Source organism: Malaclemys terrapin, chromosome 4 (genome assembly GCF_027887155.1).
Source record: "Malaclemys terrapin pileata isolate rMalTer1 chromosome 4, rMalTer1.hap1, whole genome shotgun sequence".
Lineage (NCBI taxonomy): Eukaryota > Metazoa > Chordata > Testudines > Emydidae > Malaclemys > Malaclemys terrapin.
This window is the reverse complement of record NC_071508.1, coordinates 138128752-138153794: the sequence shown is the minus strand read 5'-3', so window position 1 is coordinate 138153794 and position 25043 is coordinate 138128752. Positions and strand designations below refer to the sequence as shown.

General features: G+C 39.4%; 1 protein-coding gene across 8 annotated transcripts in view; it reads left to right on the top strand.

Moving 5' to 3' along the window:
• Positions 1 to 25043, top strand: part of SYNE2 (spectrin repeat containing nuclear envelope protein 2) — a 262085-nt gene that overhangs the window by 123488 nt on the left and 113554 nt on the right. For all 8 annotated transcript variants that reach the window (XM_054026012.1, XM_054026015.1, XM_054026014.1 and 5 more), the window contains 10 exons: positions 2668 to 2823; positions 4650 to 4790; positions 5148 to 5330; positions 6418 to 6555; positions 8832 to 9017; positions 10127 to 10249; positions 11918 to 12100; positions 18321 to 18446; positions 23523 to 23720; positions 24166 to 24240. In XM_054026012.1, the coding sequence (XP_053881987.1) occupies positions 2668 to 2823; positions 4650 to 4790; positions 5148 to 5330; positions 6418 to 6555; positions 8832 to 9017; positions 10127 to 10249; positions 11918 to 12100; positions 18321 to 18446; positions 23523 to 23720; positions 24166 to 24240 (1509 nt within the window). The remainder of the gene's footprint in view (positions 1 to 2667; positions 2824 to 4649; positions 4791 to 5147; positions 5331 to 6417; positions 6556 to 8831; positions 9018 to 10126; positions 10250 to 11917; positions 12101 to 18320; positions 18447 to 23522; positions 23721 to 24165; positions 24241 to 25043) is intronic.

The following is a 25043-nucleotide window of genomic DNA, read 5'->3' as shown; positions in this document are numbered from 1 at the left end:
TAGCGTGCCACACATTAACTGGCCATATGAACCTTGCTGTTGTGCACTAAAAGTTCTGCAGTGCACTTTGACCTCCTGTTGTTTCAAACGTAATCCACTTCAAACAGCAGTAGATCAAAATGCATCACAAAGTTTTTAGTGCACAGCAGCAGGGTCCACTTGGTGACTTTGTGTGCGGCAAGCTACTGCGCTGTAGATTTACACCCCAGCTTGTCTACACAGAGTTAGTGCATGACAAGCCCTTAGATTTACAGCTGGGTTTTAACACATTTTCTAAAACCTTTATATCATTTAAATGTATTTGTTGTTAACCTTGCATGAGTGGCTTATTTAAACTGTAGTTTTCTTTCACAAACTCCCTTATGTGGATTAATTATTGTTATTGACGATTAATATTATAATATACATTTATTTATGGTAGACCCTGAAGGCCCCAGTGAAGACTGGGGCTCAGTTGTGCTGGGTGCAGTACAAACACAGAGTGACAATCCCTGCCCCATAGAATTTACAGTCTGGAAGAGACAAGATGACGAAGGGTTGAGGGCAGGGAATAACATACGAACATATGAGAATGGTGATAATGTACTTGGTGATTTCTTTGGGAGTTAACGCAATGTGGAATACGCAAATACATATCTAGGGAGTTCATGAGCTAGCATTACTGTTATGAAATCTTTCAAACTTGTCTGTAAGAATTGTTTTTCACTCGGTAAGTACTTGCAGGTCAATGCTGCTATTTCAGTGAGGTTTTTATAGTATCCAAGAGCAAAAGGCTACCATTTCCACCTCTAAATTCCTGCTGTACTCCTTACATTGTGCTTGCTGTAGCTGAATGAGGGGTGGAAAACTGACCGGGAGGGATGCCCCTGGCAAAATGAAGCAATGTAGACAGTACTCCCAATACCACTGCCAGGAATTGGAGGGCAAAAGAATCAGCAATGCCCTTTAAAAAAAAAAAAGTCAGTTTCCTTAGTTGACTAAATAACATAACCTCAGTATTAGCAGTGTTCCTTCTACTGAGAGTACTGAAAAATCCCCCAATTTCACTTAAAATAAATATATATAAGAATAATATGTGCAATATTCTCTTTCCTATATTTAATATAAGAAACACCTTGGCTACTGCAATTAGGTTTCTTAAACCTGCTTCAATGCAGGGGGAGGGACTTCAAGACCTACATTTCTATGATTCTAGTCTATGAAATACTGACAAAAATGAACTGCAGTGCTTATTTATCTATTTAAGGCAGTTGGCCGTGTTTTAAAGTAGCACCCGTGTAGGATAAAGCTGCAGATAGTGAGGTAATGTTATGTAGCCCCTTGGGGTATGGACCATCTTTTTCTTCTGTTTGTACAGCACCTAGCACTGTGGAGCCCTGGTCCATGATTAGTACTCTTAGGTGCTAGAGTAATACAAACAATAATAATCATCATTATTATCTAGTTCTTTAGGACAAAATTGGGAAGCTTTTATGGACCACAATTTTGCAGCTAAAAAGTATTAACTGCACGTTTGTATTTATATACTGATATGGAAGTCCATTTTACAAAGGGATATTTTCTGCTTACTGCAGGTCAGAGAGTTGTTTTCTTTTAAATGCTGGTTATTTGGGAGCCCATAAATACTGGCACATCCTTAATTGTGGTACTGTTACAGTAAGCTTCTTTGTGGTGTATTTGGTGTACAGATGCTTTATGTTCTTTACAGTTGGACCCAGTTGTCACAGTAAAATGGGAAAGAAAACTTACTGGTAATTTCATCCATTGATACCGTGTTTCTCTGCATGGTACTTAGGTGTGGGACAGGATTCCCAAATGGAGGTTAGGATTTAATGGGGAATGGTTAAACTTTATAAAAATCATCACCCCATAGTCTAACAGTAAAATAAAAAGTTCTCAGTGCATAATAGGAATTTATCACTTTGCCCAATAACTTACTTAACATTTGACACCTCACAAAAATGGCAGAGAGTAGGGGAAAGTAACTGTAAAAACAAGAAATTTTGCAACCTGACATTTTAGAAAGCCTAACAAACAAGTTTCTTCTTCCTTCTTTCTGTGAGAGGACTTCGTTCAGCTTTTGTTTCTAGGCCACAGGCTGTAGACAGTTGTTCAGGTTTCTTTTGTCTCACAAAACCTACATTCCTCAATGGAACTGGAACACACTGTTTTGAAAGGAGCTCTGCTCTGCAGTTCTACATAATTACATGAAAACAGACACTTCAGCTTCGAGGCTGTTGCTTTTAGCAGTCTTTGTGTTGTTATTATAGTAATATAGCTGTTAGAATAATGTTAAACTGTTAAAACTTCTTTGAAAGTAAAAATTGAGTAATTGAAACAGGAATGTCACAAAGCTGAACATTAAATCACAGAAGCACTTTAACGTTTTAATCATATATTATTTCTGTCAATAAGTATTACTGGAACAATAGTTTGACATGGAGTGGTATCAAGTTTAATTAATTCTTACAGATTGAAAAGCATCATTTGTCTAAACCAGTGAATATATCTCAGGTTTAATCTGCTAGCATAGGTTGTCAAGTCAGGTTTTGTAATGTGAAAACAACTTATTTAAATCAACATCATGGTAGAAGACTCATTTAGTTCCTACTGAGTTTAAGTTTTTGGTGTTTTATAAGTGCTGAAACCTCTCTGAAATGTTTTTAGGAGATTCAGAGTATAATTAACAGAGATAATCAAACTATTAAGGATATTATGGAGAAACTACGAATCAAGTATTCAGAAATGTATACAATAGTTCCTGCAGATATTGAAACACAGTTGGAAGACTGCAAGAAAACATTACAAGACCTAGAAGAGAAGGTAATAATTTGTGAAATTCACATATTTATTTATTTAGAATGTTTTTACGCTATATTATTGCCATAACTATAAGTGTCAGTTGAAAATGTTAGTTGGTATAAATGCTAATTTTACTTGCATTCCACACTTAGTACAAATGTATAAACTACAGATAAATTGCATGTGTTACCTCTGTATCCTTTTAAAATATTATAGCAATCAACAAATTAGGGTATAAAATGTATTTTAATTAAGCTACACGAAGAAATGGCAGATTCAGTAAGGCTAAGAAGCATATACATTCTTTTATACCTTCCAGAACACCACTGTTCTCTTTCCCTTCAATCTTATTCTTAAACTTGACCAATAGTGTTTTTTATCCTCTGTTTCCCAATAAGTGTGAAACCTCATCATGGTATCATACACAGCTGGATGAGAAGAGATGTTCAAAACATATGTCTTTGTTTTGTGGGCATTTCAAAGCCATCAAGAAGTTCAACAAATACTTTTATAAACAGAGCTGCACACATGGCAGGGTATTATTAGTGCCATAATTCTTTATAGCAACCCCTGGAGCACTGTGGCGCCCTAAAAACTTGCCAGTTAATGTAGATAACTAACATTGTCTCAGTATTTTCAGTATTCCCGAAGTACAATACATGCATAATACATAAAATATCATCTATTTTTCTAGAGCAAAGCCGTCAAAGTTTTAAGAGGGACTGCAGGGTGTGAAACAAGAAGAAAAAGAGAATCAGACTGGTCTATTAAGTTTGAGATAAAATTCTAACCTAGAAGCATAGAATTATTGTTGTTTATATTGTTTAATCATTTTTACTGATTCTAATAAAAGGGGTGAAAAAGAACAAAATGTATCCTCTCTGGTGCACACTGCTTTCATGCTCCCCAGTGATTAAGGAGTCTCAGTCCCGTTTTCAGAAGTGACTAAGGCATTTGGAAGCCCAAGGTCTGAAATGTATCAGTATAGGTATTTTAAAATAGGAGCATGATTTTTTTACTGTAATAGCTATACCAATACACCCCCCAGTGAAGATGCTGTTATACCGGTATAAATTATACTCCTGTAAACTGTGCTGGTTAGTATAAGCATCTTTATACCAGTATAACTGCATCCATACTAAGGACGGTGTACTGCTTTAACTACAGTGGTATAATTAATGTAGTACAATTTTTGTGTGCAGACTAGTCCTAAACGAAGTCCCTTTAAAAAAATTGGGCTTAGGTTCCTAAATCAGTTAGGCAATTTTGAAAATTTTATCACAACTTACACAAAAATCATGGTACTCAATATCCCTGTTTCTTGTTCCTGAGGAGTTCTGCTGAGAGAGATTCTGCACTTGATGGTTTTGGGGCCTTAAAGTTATTTATTTTTGTAGTGAATCTGAGCATTAATATAGTGGAAATGTGTAAAACCTTGATATTTATTTCTCAGGCAAAACAGTGCTATCAGCTGGCAGATAATAGTTCAGTTTTGATTTTTCAGAGTGAGGAGCTGGAGTGTGTCCTTTCCCTAGTACAGGTTTTATCTCTTACATTGCTGGCCAGAACAGAAACCAGCAGACGTGACCCAATATTGTACTATATTCTATTGATTTGTATTTAATGCTGTGTTCCACCTGTCATTTTAGTGGGATGAAACTATTGAATGACCCATGAACTCAACACCATATTACTGTTGCTTCTCACAGCAAATCTAATTCTGCCTTTACATTCTTATGTGACTTGTCAAGGAAGTAATACAAATAATTCTGAAACTTTTTGTGAGACATTATGAATAAAGAAACAGATCTTTGTTACCTGCATAACTTTTCCCTTTACTATGACAGGTTAGTACCAAAATCTTGCAGAGCTCTCCTCATTATGCGATGAATCAAAAAGTAGAGAATATTAACAATGGCCTGCAAGCTGTTGAAAAGATGTTACAACACAAGAGTGAAAACATTGCAAAAGCCAAGGAAATTCAAAAGGTAATGTCTCAAAAGTCCCTTTTCTGAGTCTGAAGACTGCGGGTCCAGTTACTGAATCTGATTTAGGAGACTGTCAAGGGACCTTCTGTTGTGTTTGCCTGCATACGCAGAAGCATCTACTTGATGAATACTTTCAAAACCTTTCAGCTCACAGCAAAAGATTTTTTTTCTCATTTGCCTTAGGCATGAGTGACCCAGGGTAGATACAGAACATTCTGTACTAGTCATATGAGTTCATGAACCTTTGCAAATTCAAAACTCACATGCCCCACACAGGAAACATTAAATTAGATATGTATCCTGTCAGAATTAGGTCTCACCTTAATGTTTTTTTTTTTACCATATTCTCATATGCAGACAATCTGGGATGTGCTAGATCTTTGGCATTACAAACTGAATGAACTTGACTCAGAAGTGCAGGATATAGCAGAAAAGGATCCATGTCACGCACAAGAATGGATGGACAGCTTAATGATTCCTTTGCAGCAGTACCAGCAGGTCTCACAACATGCTGAGCGCAGAACCACACTCTTAAACAAGGTAAAGGCAAAGCTACAAGTGTTTGGTTTAATAAAGGATCAGACATTAAAGTAGAGACTATGGTTAAAATTCAAAAGGGCCTGCATGGCATAGGAGCCTAAGGGTACGTCTAGCGATCGATCTATAGGGGATCGATTTATCGCATCTTTGATCCCCGATCATTCTGCCGTCGACTCCGGATCTCCACTGCAGCGAGAGGCGGAAGCAGAGTCGACGGGGGAGCGGCAGCGGTCGACTCGCCGCCGTCTTCACGACCAGGTAAATCGACCTAAGATACGCCGACTTCAGCTACGCTATTCGCGTAGCTTAAATTGTGTATCTTAGGTCGATTTCCCCTGCGCCCTCCACCCCCAGTGTAGATCTAGCCTCAGTCTCATTGCAGTCTCAGTGGGACTTAGGCTTCCTAAGCCCACATTCTCAAAGGTATTTAGGTGCCTAACTCCCACTGCTTTTAATGTGAGTTAAATGCTTAAATACTTTTGAAGATCTTGGCCTAAGTGCCTAAATCACTTATAAAACTGGGAATTAAGCTCCTAAAGCATTCAAGTGTTTTTTGATCATTTTATCCTCCTTCTTTATTTCATAGCCAGGTTAATTTCACCAAACTCTACAAAAATATATTGAGTGTTCTTTAATTTTCCCCCTTAAATGTGTTTTTTTTCCAGAATGTAGCTAAAAAGTCATTCAGCTAATCAGGCCAAACTCTGTTGATGTAAGTCCTTAGTGGATGCCAGTGGAGAATTAGGCCTTCCATCATTCACAGTTAGGGATTTCTCTCTGTATAAATACGATATGGTCCTCACACTTCTTAATGGATTTATTCTCACGACAGCCAGAGTACTATTCTCATTTTAAAGATAGAGCTGAGGTAAATTAAGTGGCTTGCCCAAGATCACACACAAAGTGTGGCAGAGCTGGGGATTAAATTCAGATTTTCTGTTTTCTCAGTCAAATGTGCCAACCCTGATTTGAGCAGAATAATACCACATAGTTCAGAACTTACTAATAAATATAACTAGTCTTTCATTTATAAGGGATGTTAACTTCCGGTGTTACAGAACATACGTTTATAAGTATTTTTTTATAGGCCACTAGTAAGATGGAGGAATATGAGGAACTCTTGAAGAGCATGCAGTTATGGATAGAAACCACCAATCGCTTGTTAACTGTGGAGGCTGAAATTGACTCTGCAAAAGCCCTGAGTAAACATGCCAAAGCCCTTCAAGTAAGTGTATATACAAAATTTCTGTACACGGAGCCCAAATTACAAACACTATGTGGCTTATTCTAAGTATCTCCTGCTCGTGTAGGTATGGATTTTGCACCAACAAAATTTTTAGGTACAAATAGGAAGTCCACTGAAAATTTGAACTTCAGTGAACTTCAGTGAAAAATGACCACAGTGATAAAAAATGTCAGCAGCCATAGGAGGATAGATCTGTCTCAGAAAATGATAAACTTTGTGTCCTGCCCATTGTCTATTTGTTGCACTGCTTTACAGTTTATCAGATTTTACAAGTCATGCTGTTGTTTTTAGTAAGCAGTGCATTGATCTAGAATTAGTAGATCAGTTGTTTGGTTCTTGTGCATTTGTTAAAGCATTTTGAGGTGAATTGTGATTCATAAATCAGTTTCCTTATGCACTTTAAAGTGGACTGTGGTAAGTTATTTCAAGTGTCAGGTTTTTGTAACATTATCAGAGGGAATTTGACGCCATGGGCAGAATGGTGGAAAGACTGGTTTCTGTATGTGAAATCTTAGTTCATAGAATATCAGGGTTGGAAGGGACCTCAGGAGGTCATCTAGTCCAACCCCCTGCTCAAAGCAAGACCAATACCCAACTAAATCTTCCCAGCCAGGGCTTCATGAAGCCTGACCTTAAAAACTTCTAAGGAAGGAGACTCCACTACCTCCCTAGGTAACCCATTCCAGTGCTTCAACACCCTCCTAGTGAAAAAGTTTTTCCTAATATCCAACCTAAATCTCCCATACTGCAACTTGAGACCATTACTCTTTGTTCTGTCATCTGCTACCACTGAGAACAGTCTAGATCCATCCTCTTTGAACCCCTTTCAGGTAGTTGAAAGCAGCTATTAAATCCCCCCTCATTCTTCTCTTCTGCAGACTAAACAATCCCAGGTCCCTCAGCCTCTCCTCATAAGTCATGTGCTCCAGCCCCCTAATCATTTTTGTTGCCCTCCGCTGGACTCTTTCCAATTTTTCCACATCCTTCTTGTAGTGTGGGGCCCAAAACTGGACACAGTACTCCAGATGAGACCTCACCAATGCCGAATAGAGGGGAATGATCACGTCCCTCGATCTGCTGGCAATGCTCCTACTTATAAAGCCCAAAATGCCGTTAGCCTTCTTGGCAACAAGGCCACACTGTTGACTCATATCCAGCTTCTCGTCCACTGTAACCCCTAGGTCCTTTTCTGCAGAACTGCTGCCTAGCCACTCTGTCTCTAGTCTGTAGCAGTGCATGGGATTCTTCCGTTCTAAGTTCAGGATTCTGCACTTGTCCTCGTTGAACCTCTTCCGATTTGTTTTGGCCCAATCCTCTAATTTGTCTAGGTCCCTCCGTATCCTATCCCTACCCTCTAGCGTATCTACCACTCCTCCCAGGTTAGTGTTATCTGCAAACTTGCTGAGGGTGCAATCCACACCATCCTCCAGATCATTAATGAAGATATTGAACAAAACCGGCCCCAGGACCAACCCTTGGGGCACTCCGCTTGATACCAGCTGTCAACTAGACATGGAGCCATTGATCATGACCTGTTGAGCCCAATGATCTAGCCTGCTTGCTATCTACCTTATAGTCCATTCATCCAGCCCATACTTCTTTAACTTGCCAGCAAGAATACTGTGGGAGACCGTATCAAAAGCTTTGCTAAAGTTAACGAATAACACGTCCACTGCTTTCCCCTCATCCACAGAGCCAGTTATCTCATCAAAGAAGGCAATTAGGTTAGTCAGGCATGACTTGTCCTTGGGGAATCCATGCTGACTGTTCCTGATCACTTTCCTCTCTTCTAAGTGCTTCAAAATTGATTCCTTGAGGACCTGCTCCATGATTTTTCCAGAGACTGAGTTTTGGCATGAGAAGGCATGAATTTAGCCCAGAAGAATCATTTGCTCTCAGGACATGACTTTTTATGTAAAAAGTCATCAGAATGTCATTGCTGTGCCTTGGATTTTATCACTAGTGGTATTATAGCCTTCCATGGTAGGTTGTTCTATATTATAGATGGTGTAATCTGCCATAGGGGAAATATGAATGCAAAATTCTATGAAAGTTTCACTGACTCCTGTTAATCCAAGGATTACATTATTGCATTTAAACAGAGTCTTTACAGTTTGAAACATTAGTGTGTTTTGGGCTGAAAGGCCAAAGTATTTGAGAATGCAACGAGGTTTGTATCTGAGCTGAGGTGCATCAGTGAATCAGGCAATCTAAGTGCCTCAAACATGGTGATGTTTTTATTTTATTTTTTCTAGATGGCATTGGAAGATTCAGAACAAAAGCAAAATCTTCTACATACCATCTATTCACAACTGGATGAGTTATCAGTCATCTTTGAAACAGAAAATATAGTGCAACAGAGAAATGAAGTAAATGGTCAAGTAACATCTGTACAGCAAAAGATAGTGGAAATTCTTCCACAGATCCAGCACACGGCTGCTGTAAGTCTGGGTAGTCTGAAAAAAATAGCCTTTTATTGATGTTTCATTAGATCGTACACATTATTTGCCATTAGAATGCAAGCACTCTCATTTTAATAATAGGAATAACATATAGGTAAATGCATCATTTAAAAAAAAAATCCCAGTGTGATAATTAAGCTGTAAAATTCAAGAGAAATAGTAAAATAATTTGGGGGGTGTGCCTTCTGTCTCTATGAGGAGGAGAAATACAATGCTTATTACTAGCTTATTCAAAGGGCTTGTTTCTACAGAGAAATTTGACAGCAGAACTATACTTTTATATAATTATTCTGCTAGAGTTACACCAGAATAATAGTGTGCACATGGGGAGTTATACCAATATAGAGTGCCTTTTTCTGGTTTAGCTCATACAGTTTCAAAGCAACATAAGCTAAATTGGAAAAAGGCAATCTTATACTAGAATAACAGTGTTCGCACAGGGTGCTGTGTGGGTATAATTATATCAAAATAGTTCAGCCAGTAAACTTCCCCATGTATACAAGCCCAAGAGTAGTTCATGTGTGACTTCAAGGTTATTTTGATTCCCTACTCAGGGATTAAACCTGACTAGCTGACCATTAATACCGAATTCCCTATGTGAGTTATGACAAGGAGCCTGTGAAAGACAGTGTGATTGATAGCAACTAGCTTCTGTATCAGCAATACCTGTTGAATGTACTGTAAATGCAGCAGCATTCAATCTCTGATATTGTACATAATTATTATTTATTTAGTAAGGTTCAGTTTAATACCTCTTTCTGATATGTTTCCAGTCAAAACATATTGTATAATACAAATTGTTTTATTTATATATGTTTGAAGGGCAGCTTGAAAATATTTGTTATTAATATGAAACATTTAAATCAAAGCCACACATTTTGTGGTTCTAATTTGCATTAGAAGAAAATTTACTTCCAATTAAATTATTGGAGTACAATGTATTTAGAATTTTGATAAAATTTAGACCTGGTAATTCATTAATTTATTTGGTATTTATTAACAACAATAATAAACACAATAACAATTCATGTGGCTGTAAAATGAAATTTCATAGTCCACAAATATTTTGGATATTTCAAAACATCTAGGAGGTGGATGCCATTGAATCTGAAGTGAAAGTGATAGGGAAGAATGTTGCCAAAATTAAGACGATCTTGTCAACAGAAGATATATTAGATTTTTCTCCTAAAGAGCATCTTAGACATGGACAGGTGTGTATGTATCTTATTAAACCTTTTTTTCTTACATTGAATAAACAAATCAACACATTTCACAGATATGAAGATGGCTTATTAATGCAAACAAATTTATTATGATGCATGACTTGCTTTTGAGGACAATAATGAGTAGGTATATTATGGAAATTATGGCTGTAATTCCCATAACCCAAAGGCTGAAGGAACTTTTTCACAATTAAATTAAGTGGCCTTGTGGTTAATGCATGAGACTATGAGCTGGAACATCTGTGTTCTGTTTCTCTCTGCAGCAGATTTCCTCTGTGACCTTGTGCAAGTTGTTTATGCTTAAATTTTCAGAAGTGCACATTAATTTTTGGTGTCTCCATTTCTGGAAACTTTATGACCTGATTTTCAGAGGTCTTGACCATCCAAACTCTAGATAATATCAACATAAACTGCAGGCAATTGGCACTTCAGAAAATCAGGCCCTAGGTTTCAGGTTGGACACTCAAAAGTTGAGGCAAAAGTTGATATTAATTTCCCTGTACCTTATTGTCCTCATTTTGTGAAACGAAGGTGATTATATTACCTCAAAAGGGCAAATTCATTTGTTTTTTTACAAAGCACTTGAAGATCATCGGATGGAAAAGTGTATATATGTGCAAAGTCTTATTATCTAAATCCCTTTCAGTCTTACATTTCTATAATTCCATGATTATTTATCAATTCAAGACTTCATTGCAAGGATATTTTGGCCAGGATGTTCTGCCTTCCATCCCCGGGTACAATAAATCAAAGTATTAAAGATATTTTCTAATTATTTTTTCCCTGTGTCTACAAGCCACATTTTCAGTTCATCTACATGCAAAATTTGTGGATTCAGTTTAAGGGGAAAGCTGAAAGTTTGGTCATATGTTTGCTGTTCTGTTACCCAGAGGTCACTTGTAGCTGCTAAAGTATATGGAGAAGTGATTAATATTGTGAAGAAATATTTCACCTTGAAAACAGTATTCTTCCTTCCCGATTTGTAGCCTTTGTCCACATTAGAGAAATATACAAAACATTCCCACTGATTTGAACACTTGTGAACCATAATGTAGATAGGGTTCTGCTAGTTAGACCCATTTTCACCACCATTTTAGTGAAACCTGCTGAAAGCAAGTCTAGTGGTTGGGTAATTTTAACGTTTCAATGAGCTCCATCAATTTCTGATGAAGACTGGGTGACTCTATGATAAGGTAATAAACAGGTCCAGCAACCTTTACACAGAGTCATGCAGATTTCACCTGAAATTGATGGAGATCATTGAAATGTTAAAATTACCCAACAACTCAGTAAAACTATAGTACATTAGACATGACTTTCTGTCTGCACTTATTTATCAGGTAGAATATTCTGTGCTAATTGCATATGTGTTTTCAGTAACATGCAGCATTTCCACAATACGCCTCAGGTCCACAAGATGGACAGAAATAGTCCCAGTGGCCCCTATCCTGCAAGTGTCATGACACACTCCTCTTGGTTTGTACAGTCTCATATATTTTTTGAAAACATTCTGAGGTAAAAATTCTCTGAAGGTAAACTGAGAGAAGGTCCAAAATCAGTCCTGCAGAATTTACATAAGAGAACTTTTTAACAACATGACAAAAGTGATCATTGTTTCTTCTTCATAGCATATTCTGGTTATACTTACATTTTTAGGTTATACTTGGCCACATCAGTCCCTTGCAGAAGACCCTTGCTGCGATAAAGGGCTACGAAGAAGGTCTTAGGTTACCAGGAATGAGAATGCAACCTCTCTCAGTCTTCAAAAGAACAGGCCAACTTATGAAAGAACTGAAAATGTTAGAAAAAAGTACCAAGGAACAAAATGAGCTACTGGAGGTAAAGTACTTGCATTGACATCAGATTCATTTGTTCTGAAATTTCATACAAAATTCCCTAAATTGGTAATAATTTCTTTGGTGACGAGACATGATTGTCAAGGCAGGACCATAGTACACTTGCCAGGTCTCTTATCTCTGGTTTTGCTGTGTAATTTAATATAAGGACAAAGCATGCTATAACTGTCTTGATGTTTATTTAATTTTGGAAGTCAGCTAAAAGTGATGCGAGTTTCTTTTCCCAGATAGCTAATGCCTCATGGCACCTTGTGGTAGTTTTTGGTATTGCACAATAGCAGTGGCTTTGTTAATTGTTATATCACTTGACTACCTATGCTCCTGCAACCCAAGTCACTGCAAGCTGCGGGTGCTCAACACCGCTGAAATTCAGATCCTACCACTTTATACAGAACATAGAAATATTTTTGTTCTATATAGCTAGCATTTTAGAGTAATTTAATTACCTTATCAATCATTATGAAAATGTGAATAGTCTGTTGCTGAAGGAGTTATTTCTAAAGGATGTCATCTCTTATTATCAGTAAAGCACAATGGGCCAATTTCCTCCACTGTAACTTGTACTGCTTATCATTTTGAAGCTGGATATCTCCTGACCTGACCTCATATTAGGTACTGCAACTGGACTTCTAATAGAGGTTAGCTATCCTGGGATGCAGTGATTCTAAAAAAGATTTGGGGGTCCTGGTGGATAATCAGTTGAAGGTGAGCTCCCAGTGCGATGCTGTGGCCAAAAGGGCTAATGCAGTCCTTGAATGCATAAATGGGAATCTCGAGTAGGAACAGAGAGGTTATTTTACCTCTGTATTTGGCACTGGTGTGACCACTGCTGGAATAGTCTGTCTAGTTCGGGTGCCCACGATTCAAGAAGGATGTTCAAGAGAGAGTTCAGAGAAGAGCCATGAGAATGATTATAGGATTAGACAATATGTCAAGGAGCTCAATCTATTTAGTTTAACACAGGGAAGATTACCATGTACTTGATTACAGTCTAGAAGAACCCACTGGGGAAACAAATGTTTAATAATGGGCTCTTCAGTCTAGCAGACTAAAATATAATATGATCTAATAGCTGGAAGTTGAAGTTAGAAAAATTCAGACTGAAAATAAGGTGTAAATTTTTAACAGTGAGAGAAATTAACCATTGGAACAATTTACCAAGGATTGTGGTAGATTATCCATCACTGACAATTTTTAAATCAAGATTGGATGTTTTTCTAAAAGATGTGCTCTAGGAATTATTTTTGGGGAAGTTCTATGACTTGTGTTATATAGAATGTCAGATGAGATCAGTGGCTCTGCACCTTTCCAGACTACTGTACACCTTTCCAGAGTCTGATTTGTCTTACATACCCCCAAGTTACACCTCACATAAAAACTACTTGCTTACAAAATCAGACAAAAAAATAGAAAAGCGTCACAGCACACTATTACTGAAAAAAGCAATAGAGGGTCCTGTGGCACCTTTAAGACTAACAGAAGTATTGGAGCATAAGCTTTCGTGGGTGAATGCCCACTTCATCAGACGCCATGCCACTTGACACCATGCAGGGCACTGCATTTAGCCATATGGAATGGAAATCTATCAGGAGTCTGATGAAGTGGGCATTCACCCACGAAAGCTTATGCTCCAATACTTCTGTTAGTCTTAAAGGTGCCACAGGACCCTCTGTTGCTTTTTACAGATTCAGACTAACATGGCTACCCCTCTGTTACTTATTACTGAAAAATTGCTTACTTTCTCATTTTTACTATACAATTATAAAATCAATTGGAATATAAATATTGTACTTACATTTCAGTGTATAGTATATAGGGCAGTATAAACAACTCATTGTCCGTATGCAATTTTAGTTTTCTACTGACTTCGCTAGTGCTTTTTATGTAGCGTGTTGTAAAACTAGGCAAATATCTAGATGAGTTGATGTTCCCCCTGGAAGATCTCTGCGTACCTCCACAGATACGCGTACCCCTGGTTGAGAACCACTGGACTAGATGATCACAATGGTCCATTCTGGCATTGGAATCTTTGAATATTTCTGGGTGAGGAGGAGAGTGGAGGCTCAAGACTAAACAGTCCAAGAGGGATAGCTCAGTGGTTTGAGCATTGGCCTGCTAAACCCAGGGTTGTGAGTTCAATCCTTGAGGGGGCTACTTAGGGATCTGGGGCAAAAATCAGTACTTGGTCCTGCTAGTGAAGGCAGGGGGCTGGACTCAATGACCTTTCAGGGTCCCTTCTAGTTTTATGAGATAGGTATATCTCCATATATTATAAGATGGGTCTCTGCATTTCTCAGCATGATGTCATCAAACAAAAGTTTTTTTCTTCTTAAACACACCTTTTAAACTGTTCCCTATTAACAGGAGTGCTTTAGCACCTCAGGGGCTGTTGTTCCACTGCTGGGCAGTTTGGCAATTCATACCTGCTGCTGTTAGCATATGAAGGTAGACATCATCCTAGATGTGTGCTTATATGCCCAAGATTTAGAGGTGCTGGTATGGAATATGCCAAAAGGTATGCACATTCTTATAGTTGAGGGAAGGCTGGGGCTCCAGGGGCTGCAGCAGTGTACTTCAGTGTTCAGTGTTGAAGCATCATCTTGTGGTGAAGATGTACCTAGGTGTCATGAATTTGGGGTCCTGTTCATTTTTTACCCCAGATTTCCTGTGTGAGCCTCTGATGTCCTACATTTGTAAAATGGAGGTGGTGGCAGGCCTGTGAAGTAGATGTATATTATGAAGCTAAGTTTGCAAACCACATTGAGATCCTCAGATACAAGATGCTATTCAAATGCAAAGTATTATTATTACATGGTTCTCATTGGTTCAGATGGGCCCTTAGGTATAAGTTTTCCTGCTTTGAAATACATTGTACTTGTTGGAGGCAATATAATGTTTATGCTCGGCATTTCCATAGAATCATAGAAGATTAGGGTTGGAAGAGACCTCAGGAGGTCATCTAGTCCAACCCCCTGCTCAAAGCAGGACCAACGCCAACTAAATCATCCCAGCCAGGGCTTTGTCAAGCCAGGCCTTAAAAACCTCTAAGGATGGACATTCCACCACCTCCCTAGGTAACCCATTCCAGTGCTTCACCGCCCTCCTAGTGAAATAGTTTTTCCTAATATCCAACCTAGACCTCCCCCACTGCAACTTGAGACTATTTCTCCTTGTTCTGTCATCTGCCACCACTGAGAACAGCCTAGCTCCATCCTCTCTGGAACCCTCCTTCAGGTAGTTGAAGGCTGCTATCAAATTCCCCCCACTCTTCTCTTCCGCAGACTACATAAGCCCAGTTCCCTCCGCCTCTCCTCATAAGTCATATGCCCTAGCCCCCTAATGATTTTCGTTGCCCTCAACTGGACTCTCTCCAATTTGTCCACATCCTTTCTGTAGTGGGGGCCCCAAAACTCCAGATGCAATACTCCAGATGTGGCCCCACCAGTGCCGAATAGAGGGGAATAATCACTTCCCTCAATCTGCTGGCAATGCTCCTCCTAGTAATGCAGCCCAATATGCAGTTAGCCTTCTTGGCAACAAGGGCACACTGTTGACTCATATCCAGCTTCTTTGCCTTTATCTCCTACAAATCTAACTCAGATTTTAAATGAGATTTCTTCATTAGAATACAGATTGGAAAAATTGCATTTCTTGGCAACTTGGGTGTCATACTGTGCAGCAAAGACTCTCCAGTCCTGTTGTGTAGGTTGAAAGCAAGTGTAGTCTAATATAAATCTATTGTCTGGCGAAGATATTACAAGGGAAGAAGTGTATTAAAGCATGAACATTTTATTATTAACTGTGCATCAGAAATTTAGTAAGTGCTCTGTTGTAAAGACAACCAGAATGGAAATAATGTGCTCTTATTTTTTTAAAAAACACTTGGGTATTTATTTTGAATACTTAACTGTGTAGGGGCATATGAATGTTTATGTATATATTACTCTCGGTTTACATATATCACATGATATTGTAATAGAACAATCCTAATAATTTTATCAAAGCAACACCAAAGTGGCACCTTTAAGACTAACAGATGTATTGGAGCATAAGCTTTCGTGGGTGAATGCCTACTTCATCAGACGCAATCATGATTAAATTCCAGCATAACAAAGCATAGTGAAATATAACAGAAACAAAAAGGAATTAGGTGCTGTTGGTTTGTAAATTCCTTGTGGTTAGGTCATCAATCAGCTTACACCAAGGATTAATTTGATCCTTTGTCTTTGTATTTTGGCCTATGGAGTGCTATGCATACCTACAGTGCTATATAAATAACACTCAGGTTAGAGGGTATAAAGAGGATAGCTGGGTGTCCTGACTTCCCATATAAGAGGGACACTGTTCTCATATTTTAAGATTAGGACTGTCAAGCAATTAAAACAATTAATCGCGATTAATCACGCAATTAATCACATTGTTATACAATAATAGAGTACCATTTATTTAAATATTTTTGGATATTTTTTACATTTTCAAATATATTGATTTAAATTACAACACAGAATACAAAGTGTACTGTGCTCACTTTATATTTATTTTTTATTACAAATATTTGCACTGTAAAAAAACAAAAAAATAGTATATTTCAATTCACCTAATACAAGTACCGTCGTGCAATCTCTTTATAATGAAAGTTGAACTTACAAATGTAGAATTATGTACAAAAAAAACTGCATTCAAAAATAAAACAATGTAAAACTTTAGAACCCACAAGTCCACTCAGTCCTACTTCAGCCAATCGCTCAGACAAACAAGTTTGGTTAGAATTTGCAGGAGATAATGCTGCCCACGTCTTGTTTACAATGTCACCTGAAAGTGAGAACAGGCTTTCCCATGGCACTGTTGTAGCCAGCATCACAAGATATTAACGTACCAGATATGCTAAAGATTCATATGTCCCTTCATGCTTCATCCGCCATTCCAGAAGACATGCATCCATGCTGATGATGGGTTCTGCTCGTTAACAATCCACAGCAGAGCAGAGCAGTGCATGTTCATTTTAATCATCTGAGTCAGATGCCACCAGCAGAAGGTTGATTTTCTTTTTTGGTGGTTTGGGTTCTGTAGTTTCTGCATCGGAGGGTTGCTCTTTTAAGACATCTGAAAGCATGCTCCACACGTCATCTCTCTCAGATTTTGGAAGGCACTTCAGATTCTTAAACCTTGGGTCGAGTGCTGTATCTATCCTTAGAAATCTCATGTTGATACCTTCTTTGCGTTTTGTCAAATCTGCTGTGAAAGTGTTCTTAAAATAAACATGTGCTGGCTCATCATTTGAGACTGCTATAACATGAAATATATGGCAGAATGGGTAAAACAGAACAGGAGACATACAGTTCTCCCCCCCAGGAGTTCAGTCACAAATTTAATTAACGCATTATTTTTTTAACGAGCATCATCAGCATGGAAGCATGTCCTCTGGAATGGCGGCTGAAGCATGAAGGGGCATATGAATGTTTAGCAAACTGTCAAATATTGCAGATAGTGGTGCTGTTGTTGCTAAGCTGGTCCCAAGATATTAGAGAAACAAGCGGGAGTTAATATATTTTATTGGAACAACTTTTGTTGGTGAGAGAGACAAGCTTCCAAGCTTACATAGAGCTCACCCACCTTGTCTCTCAAATATTGTAGATAGAATTTACCCTTTGACCTGCACCTCTCACCTTTGCTGCACAGCATGATTTATTTTTGCTAGTTGCAGGTTAGCCTGCAACAATGAACTAAACTATGTCAAATAAAAGTAGGAAGGTTTTCTCATAAGTTATCATGAAACCAACAAAAAGGCAAAATCATCCAGTTTCTCTTTAATTTCTTCTTTTTACACAACTCTCCTGGGGAATATGATTAAATATGTCCGACTTCACGTTTTACAGCCAAAGGGAGCTGAATGCATAGATTTATTTTGTTATAAATAGTTATAGCCAAAGCTGCTTACTCTGCTACCAGTCACAGCTATGATACAGTATTTTTATTTCATTTTATTTTATGTTTGTTTATGAGAAAATTAATAAAGAACTTGAAGACAACAGAATTCGGGAACACTGAATAAAATCAGCTCACAAATGCTTAAACCTAGGTACAGATATAGGAACACGGTTGTTTGACTTTCCAATGGTTTGAATTCGTTGCAATACTGATTAGTTTGTTTCTATATTCTACTAATCAATTGAAAATGGCTAATGAAAATTATCCTTTTACAGTCAATCGTAAAAGAGACAGATGAATGCGAACAAGAAATTGAAAAGTTGAAGCAGTTCTTAAAGAACCAGCTGGGTGAACTGTCATATGAAAAACCATTGTTTCCTCAGACTGCTTCCTGCCCTGAGGCAAGTTTAATTTTTTAAAAAAATTTTCTTTGACCTGTAGTTTATACCTCTATGACCAGGACTTGCTTCTAGTTCTACTCCTGTATGCTAATGTGGGGTAAACAGCAACACTTATTTTTTTCCTCCCAATCATTTCCCAATGTGTGAAGGCTAAAATAAGTAGGCAAATAGATTTCAACACAGTATACATGACTATTCATGCATAAGATGACATGTACCAACTAGTGTTACACGGTTGTACCTTTAGTTTTTCAGTTAGGTATGTATTTTAAGATATATTTATCAGATCTCAGGAGCTAGGCATTATCAAACACGGTGAGTATGTGGATGTCAGACCTCCGAAGGACATGTAGAGGGCTGAAGGAAGTGGTGTTGGTGAGTCAGTAGGCAGCACTTGTCTTGAGTTTGTGGTGCTCCAATACCCCAACATGGTATTAGGAAGCAGTGTGTGCTGGTGTAGGCCCTGTTTTATAGATGAGACATATAAGCAAAGTCCAGATCACTTGTGCTTATTGACGATGCAGTGGCACTTTCTGCAAGTATTGGGGTGTTAGCCCCAGTGTCATGATATCACAGGATTGGTCTCCACAGTGCCCCTTTGGGATATGACTGGTTCTTGAACTCACCCAACCTCTGGTCCAGCATCAGCATGGCACCAGCTGTGGGAGACTGAGCCTCTAACTCAGTCCTATGGGAGTCCACCCCTTCCTGGGCTATCAAAGATCCAACGGGAAAAGAAGCACAAATTAACTAATACAAGCCCTGAACTGGCCTCCTTTCCTTCAGGAATCCTCTGAGAGGTTGTAGTCCTGTTCAGCACTGACAGGCGAGTCGCTGGTAATAGTCCCAAAGTAACTGTTCTGCATCAGGCCCACCTTCCCCTCAGGGGAGCTCCAATAGGCAGCAGTGATTCAAGCAGTTCCTGCTCTCAGCAGAGCTTTCTCCAGGAGCTGAGGACCGAAAATCTGTTCCTTCCGGGTCTTCCACTGGCTGATCCCAGCTTCTTCCTCTCCTTCAGGCATGAATCTCCTTGCAGTTGTGGCAGGACAGGCCTGATTGGATGCAAAGCTGTTCAGTAACCATTACCCGGCCTGTGTGGGGTTTGTACACCCCATCACACATGGCTATATTCCAGCTTGGTTAATTATATTTTACTTTAAATTCTCTCTGCTCATGCAGTTAGAGTCTCTAGTGTCCCCCTTCCTATCCTAAACTGTTGTTCTGTGGCTTCATTAGCTGTTAAGCACCCCAGAAGTGGCGGCTTTTTGTAGTCGATGAAGTGATTATATAGTGGGCAAACTTTTTTTTTTTTTAAAGCATGAAGGCAACATTAAGGTGTCAAATACAAACCTGCAAAAGTCAGGAAATGACTGAGTCATACAAGTAGAATAATTATTTTATGAAGTGCCTCTGAAGTGCTTGGCCTGCTGCATATATTCATGATAACGTTAAGACACCTACATTGTACATGTATAGACCCCTACCAAATTCATGTTCCATTTTGGTCAATTTCACAGTCAGAGGTTTTTAAAAATCATAAATTTCATTATTTCAGCTATTTAAATCTGAACTTTCACAGAGTTGTAATTGGAGGGGTCTTGACCCCAAAAGGAGTTGTCGGGGGATTGCAAGGTTATTGTATGGGTGGGTTGCGGTACTGCTGCCCTTACTTCTGTGCTGCTGCTGGTGGCGGCGCTGCCTTCAGAGCTGAGCAGCTGGAAAGTGGTGGTTGCTGGCTGGGAGCCCAGCTCTGAAGGCAGAGCCACCGCCAGCAGCAGCGCAGAAGTAAGGATGGCATGGGATGGGATGGTATTGCCACCCTGACTTCTGCACTGCTGCCTGCAGAGCTGGGCCCTCAGTCAGCAGCCGCCATTCTCCGGCCACCCAGCTCTGAAGGCAGCAGCGCAGAAGTAAGGGGGCATGGTATGGTATTGTCATCTTTACTTCTGTGCTCTGCTGACGGGGTGCTGCCTTCAGAGATGGACGCCCGGCCAACAACTGCTGCTCTCCAGCTGCCCAGCTCTGAAGTCAGCACAGAAGTAAGGGTGGCAATTCCATGACCCCCCCTAAAATAACCTTGTGACCCCCCTGCAACTCCTTTTTAGGTCAGGACCTCCAATTTGAGAAACGCTGGTCTCCCCCATGAAATCTGTGTAGTATAGAGAACAAGCACACACAAGGCCTGATTTCATGGTGGGAGACCAGATTTCACGGTCAGTGATGCATTTTTCATGGCCGTGAATTTGGTAGGGCCCTATACATGTATAATAAATAGGATTGCTAGTTAAATTTTTAAATGTATAGCTAGAGATATGTTCAATAGTTTGAACGTATGGTGAATTAATGTTAATCCTGATTGTGAGTCATTTCCTGACTCTTGTGTGGGTTAAATTAAGAACCTAAGAGTTGCCTCTTAATATAGCTATTTCCATTTAATTTTCTTGTCCTTTTTTAAAAGAAAAAAATCACCTGCTTAGTGATCATATTAGCCTTTGACTTTCATACCTCACTGAAGGCTTTGGAGTGGGGAAGTGGTGAGTTTACATCTCACTAGAGTGATTGGAGTAGAGGAGGAGTGAGCACACCACTTTGATGTTACTCTTGCTTGTCTCAAGACAGTTTCCCAGCTATATATATTAGCAGAGCAGATAGCAATGTTGTTCTTTTTAACTACAACTTAGATAGTGCAGCACATTGCCAAATACAGGCAGTATTTCATGCTGATGACTTTCTCCTGCCCCTGATAGAGTTATTGGAGGATTTTGCTGCATGTGTTTCAATGTGTCAGGAAAGGTGTATTTATGTCAGCAGCACTCTATCCCTCTCCGACAGAGCCAAAGAAAATTCTTCCGGCCCCTTAGTAATGTTCTATGCAAAGGCCTTGCCTATATTCAGAAAATCTATAAATGTCATTCAGCACCAATGCAGCTCCACTGGTCCTTTTAACAGCAGAAACTGTAGTGGAGACAGGGCCCATGATGTGTCATCTAACCTGGGTTAGTTATTTGCTTTGCTTTAATGATGCTTTGGGTGAGCAGCGTCTGGAAACAAGACTGATGCTGTATTTCAAGCCATCACATCAAGGCCAGCTGTTGTGGTTGCACTGCTATCTACAGGCCTTGAACTGGGTGTGCAGTCGTTTTCCCCTGCTGAACTCTGCGAACACTAGCGCCTTGTAGCGTGTAGTGCTGCCACATACATTGTCAACAGTGAAGAGGAGAGAGCACGAAGGACATGTCTGCTCCTGCCTCTTGCCTTTCTTTGGCTGGCTTAGACACCTGAGGGATAGGGATGGGGCAGCAGATAGAGAGAGTATTGAGTGGAAGCTGGAGAATTATGGGAATGTCCAGTGTGAAGCAAAAGTCAGTGGGACAGTCAGTCCCACTGTTAACACCACATTTGGGAGATGTAGGGCAGCTCTACTAAACAGACAGGGAAGATAAAAATCCCTTCCTTGGTGTCACGCTGTCTGGAGTGGCTCACGACCAATAGTGCTAACCTCAGCGCAGGTTGTCAAAAGCAGGGTAGACACCCCAAATTGGTGGTACATTTTACAGTTAGATTTCACCAACCCAGTAACAAATGTGAACTCCTAGAGCATTGTAATAGTCTTACCGTGGAGTCACAGACAGTCCCCCTGGGCTCTCCAGCCTATCTTGCCACCCAGGCAAGCTGGACTTAGTGATAATTGGTCACCTATACCAAAGATCACAAAATATTCAGGTTACTTCCAGTCCCAAGGGATCAGTCAAATACCTCAGCTCAATTTGTATCTCAGATCTCATACCAAACACAACGCTTGTAGCCAGTCCTGTAATAAACTAACTAAAGGTTTATTAACTAGGAAAAACAAACAAGAGAGAGTTATTTACACGTTAAAGCAATCAAACATGCACACACAAACATACCATCTGTGATTCCTAAAGATGACAGAGATGTAGTAATCTGTCATTTCAAAATGTCTTTCACGGTGGACCCAGGAGTAACCCCTGGGGATCTCTGCCTTACTTTAGTATGCTTGGCCCCGTGAGAGTTCAGACAACAAAGCTGAACAATTTTCTTGCGACTCTGTTTTATCTTTTACATTTAGCCTTCCAGTCCATGAGACAAGCTCCCTTGCATGTAGCATTTCTAAGATCTAATAGGGCCATTCACTAATCCTTTGTATTGTGATGTTCCTTAATGGCTCGTTGAATCTTGATAGGCCTCCTGAATGGGCAGAGGAGACAATTCTCGTGCGTGGGTTCACAAGTTCAGAGAAAACATTTTCAAAGTTATAAAGCAATACTTACGTTATTTCCTTAAAACATGGTCTACAGACATTACAAGTGAGATTAATGAGTGCAGCAATTCGCAAGCACTTCATAGAGTCTAAACATTAATACATTCTTATAAGACTAATACCTATTTTGAACAAAACTAACAAACAGGTGAGCTGGTTTGGTGTGCAGGTGGGAGTTTGTTGGTGCTCAGCTGATGCCTACAGATGTGGCAAGAGCTGGCACCTAGTCTGCCAGCATCACACTAGGGTCTGTTTTTCCTTGTTTTTCGGTGTCTTTAATAAAGATGACGCAGCCCTGAGCTACCCATCAGTTGATTTCTCCCTCATAAATTCTCTGTCTCCCTCTCCTCTCATTTCTGATAGAAAAAGCCTCTTTTATACTTACTTTGCAGAGAAGTTTGTGGGAAGCACCATCAACTGACCTGACTAGCTGAGAAATGCAACCCAGCTGCATTCCCTCTATCCTGGGGAGGAGGATCTCCAGGAGTTCCACTCCCATGGCCCCACCAGTGAGAATCCAGTTCAGTGTTAATTACCAAGCCTTCATGTTCCCTGTAAGGCTACGGCTGGCTCTGTATACAGGTGGTAGGCTGTGTGTTTTGTGCTGAGCCCACTGCCTCTGAGTTAGTGCTTACCTAAACATCTCCTGCTGTGACGATGGGGGAATTTCCCCAGTGCAAAAAAGAATGCCGAAAGGCTGGGATCCCCTCTCACAGTAAGATGTCGTTATTACTTATTATATCATCACTTTGTTAACAACGAAAGTGTAAGTTACAAGCCTTGTTGCTCCTCAGGGGGAAATGGAAGACATAAAAGAACAGATCATCAAACTGTGCCAGAAAAAAGAAGACATCCTTAGGGGTATGAAGAGTTCAATGCTGGAACTTCACCAGCACTTGCAGCAAGAACAACCTGAATCAGAGGATGAACTTTCTGTGCCTCTGTCACCCGAGGAAACCGGCTTGGTGGGGAAAGATGCCTTAGAACGGCAGGTAGGTAGAACACCATGCTATCCCTTTGAATGGCCCTAACAAGAAATGGTTTACATGCATGATATGGGGGCCCTTTCGGATTATTTTTCAACATGTAGAAAAACAATGTGAGATTGCATGAAATAAACAAATGCAAAATGCTGGATGTGTAATTTACACTGTAAGGAATTGTTTAAAGATTTTCAGTAAATTGTTTGCATGGAACAGAATGATAGTTATCTCAATTGTAGACATGACTTCAAAAGACTGAAAAATAAGTTAAAGGACCTGATTTTCGAGGTTGCTTAGAAACCTGCAGCTTTTGATTACTTTAAATGGAGTTCTAGGTGCTCAGCATTTCTCAAAATGAGGTGCAAAATTATAACTGTTTAGCAAAAGGCAGAAGAAAAGAGGCAATTTGTGGAGCTAAGAGTAACTGGACTCTATCTCTGTATGTACATTGTAGTTGAAAAAGAAAGGATCAATGTCTCTCCTACCATCTTTAGTTGAAGAAACAGAAGACAGTTCATTCCACAGTGAAGTAAGTATAATGGAGACTTTGGTGGAAATAAGCTTTATTATGGAATAAATCAGGGGTCGGCAACCTTTCAGAAGTGGTGTGCCGAGTCTTCATTTATTCACTCTAATTTAAGGTTTCGTGTGCCAGTCATACATTTTAACGTTTTTAGAAGGTGTCTTTCTATAAGTCTATAATATATAACTAAACTATTGTTGTATGTAAAGTAAATAAGGTTTTTAAAATGTTTAAGAAGCTTCATTTAAAATTAAGTTAAAATGCTGAGCCCCCCGGACCGGAGGCCAGGACCCAGGCAATGTGAGTGCCACTGAAAATCAGCTTGCATGCTGCCTTCGGCACACGTGCCATAGATTGCCTACCTCTGGAATAAATTATGAAAAATGTATGTGTAAATGTAAACATTTGTAGAATAAATTGCAGCATCCCTAGTAGGGGATATTTTAAAATTAATTTGAAATCTGACAGACAGAAATAAAATATCAGGACATAGATTAGAGTCAGATCCTATCACCCTTTGCGTAGTACTTCATTCTGTGAATGTGTCATTGATTGGACCGCTTACAGAGTAAGACTACTCAGTGGGAGTGTGGGTGGTCCTAATGTAGCAGCATCAGTGCCTGTGGCCTTTTACAAAACACAGCGTAGGGCACTCCCTTCCCTAAGGACCTTAGAATCTAAGAGAAATAAAATAAACATAGACAAGATACAAGGCATGGGATTAAATAAAGAAGGGTGTGGCAAGATTATTGGTGGTGAAAATAAACTGGAAAGGCTTCCTGGGAGAAATGGGCGGAGAAGGGGGATTT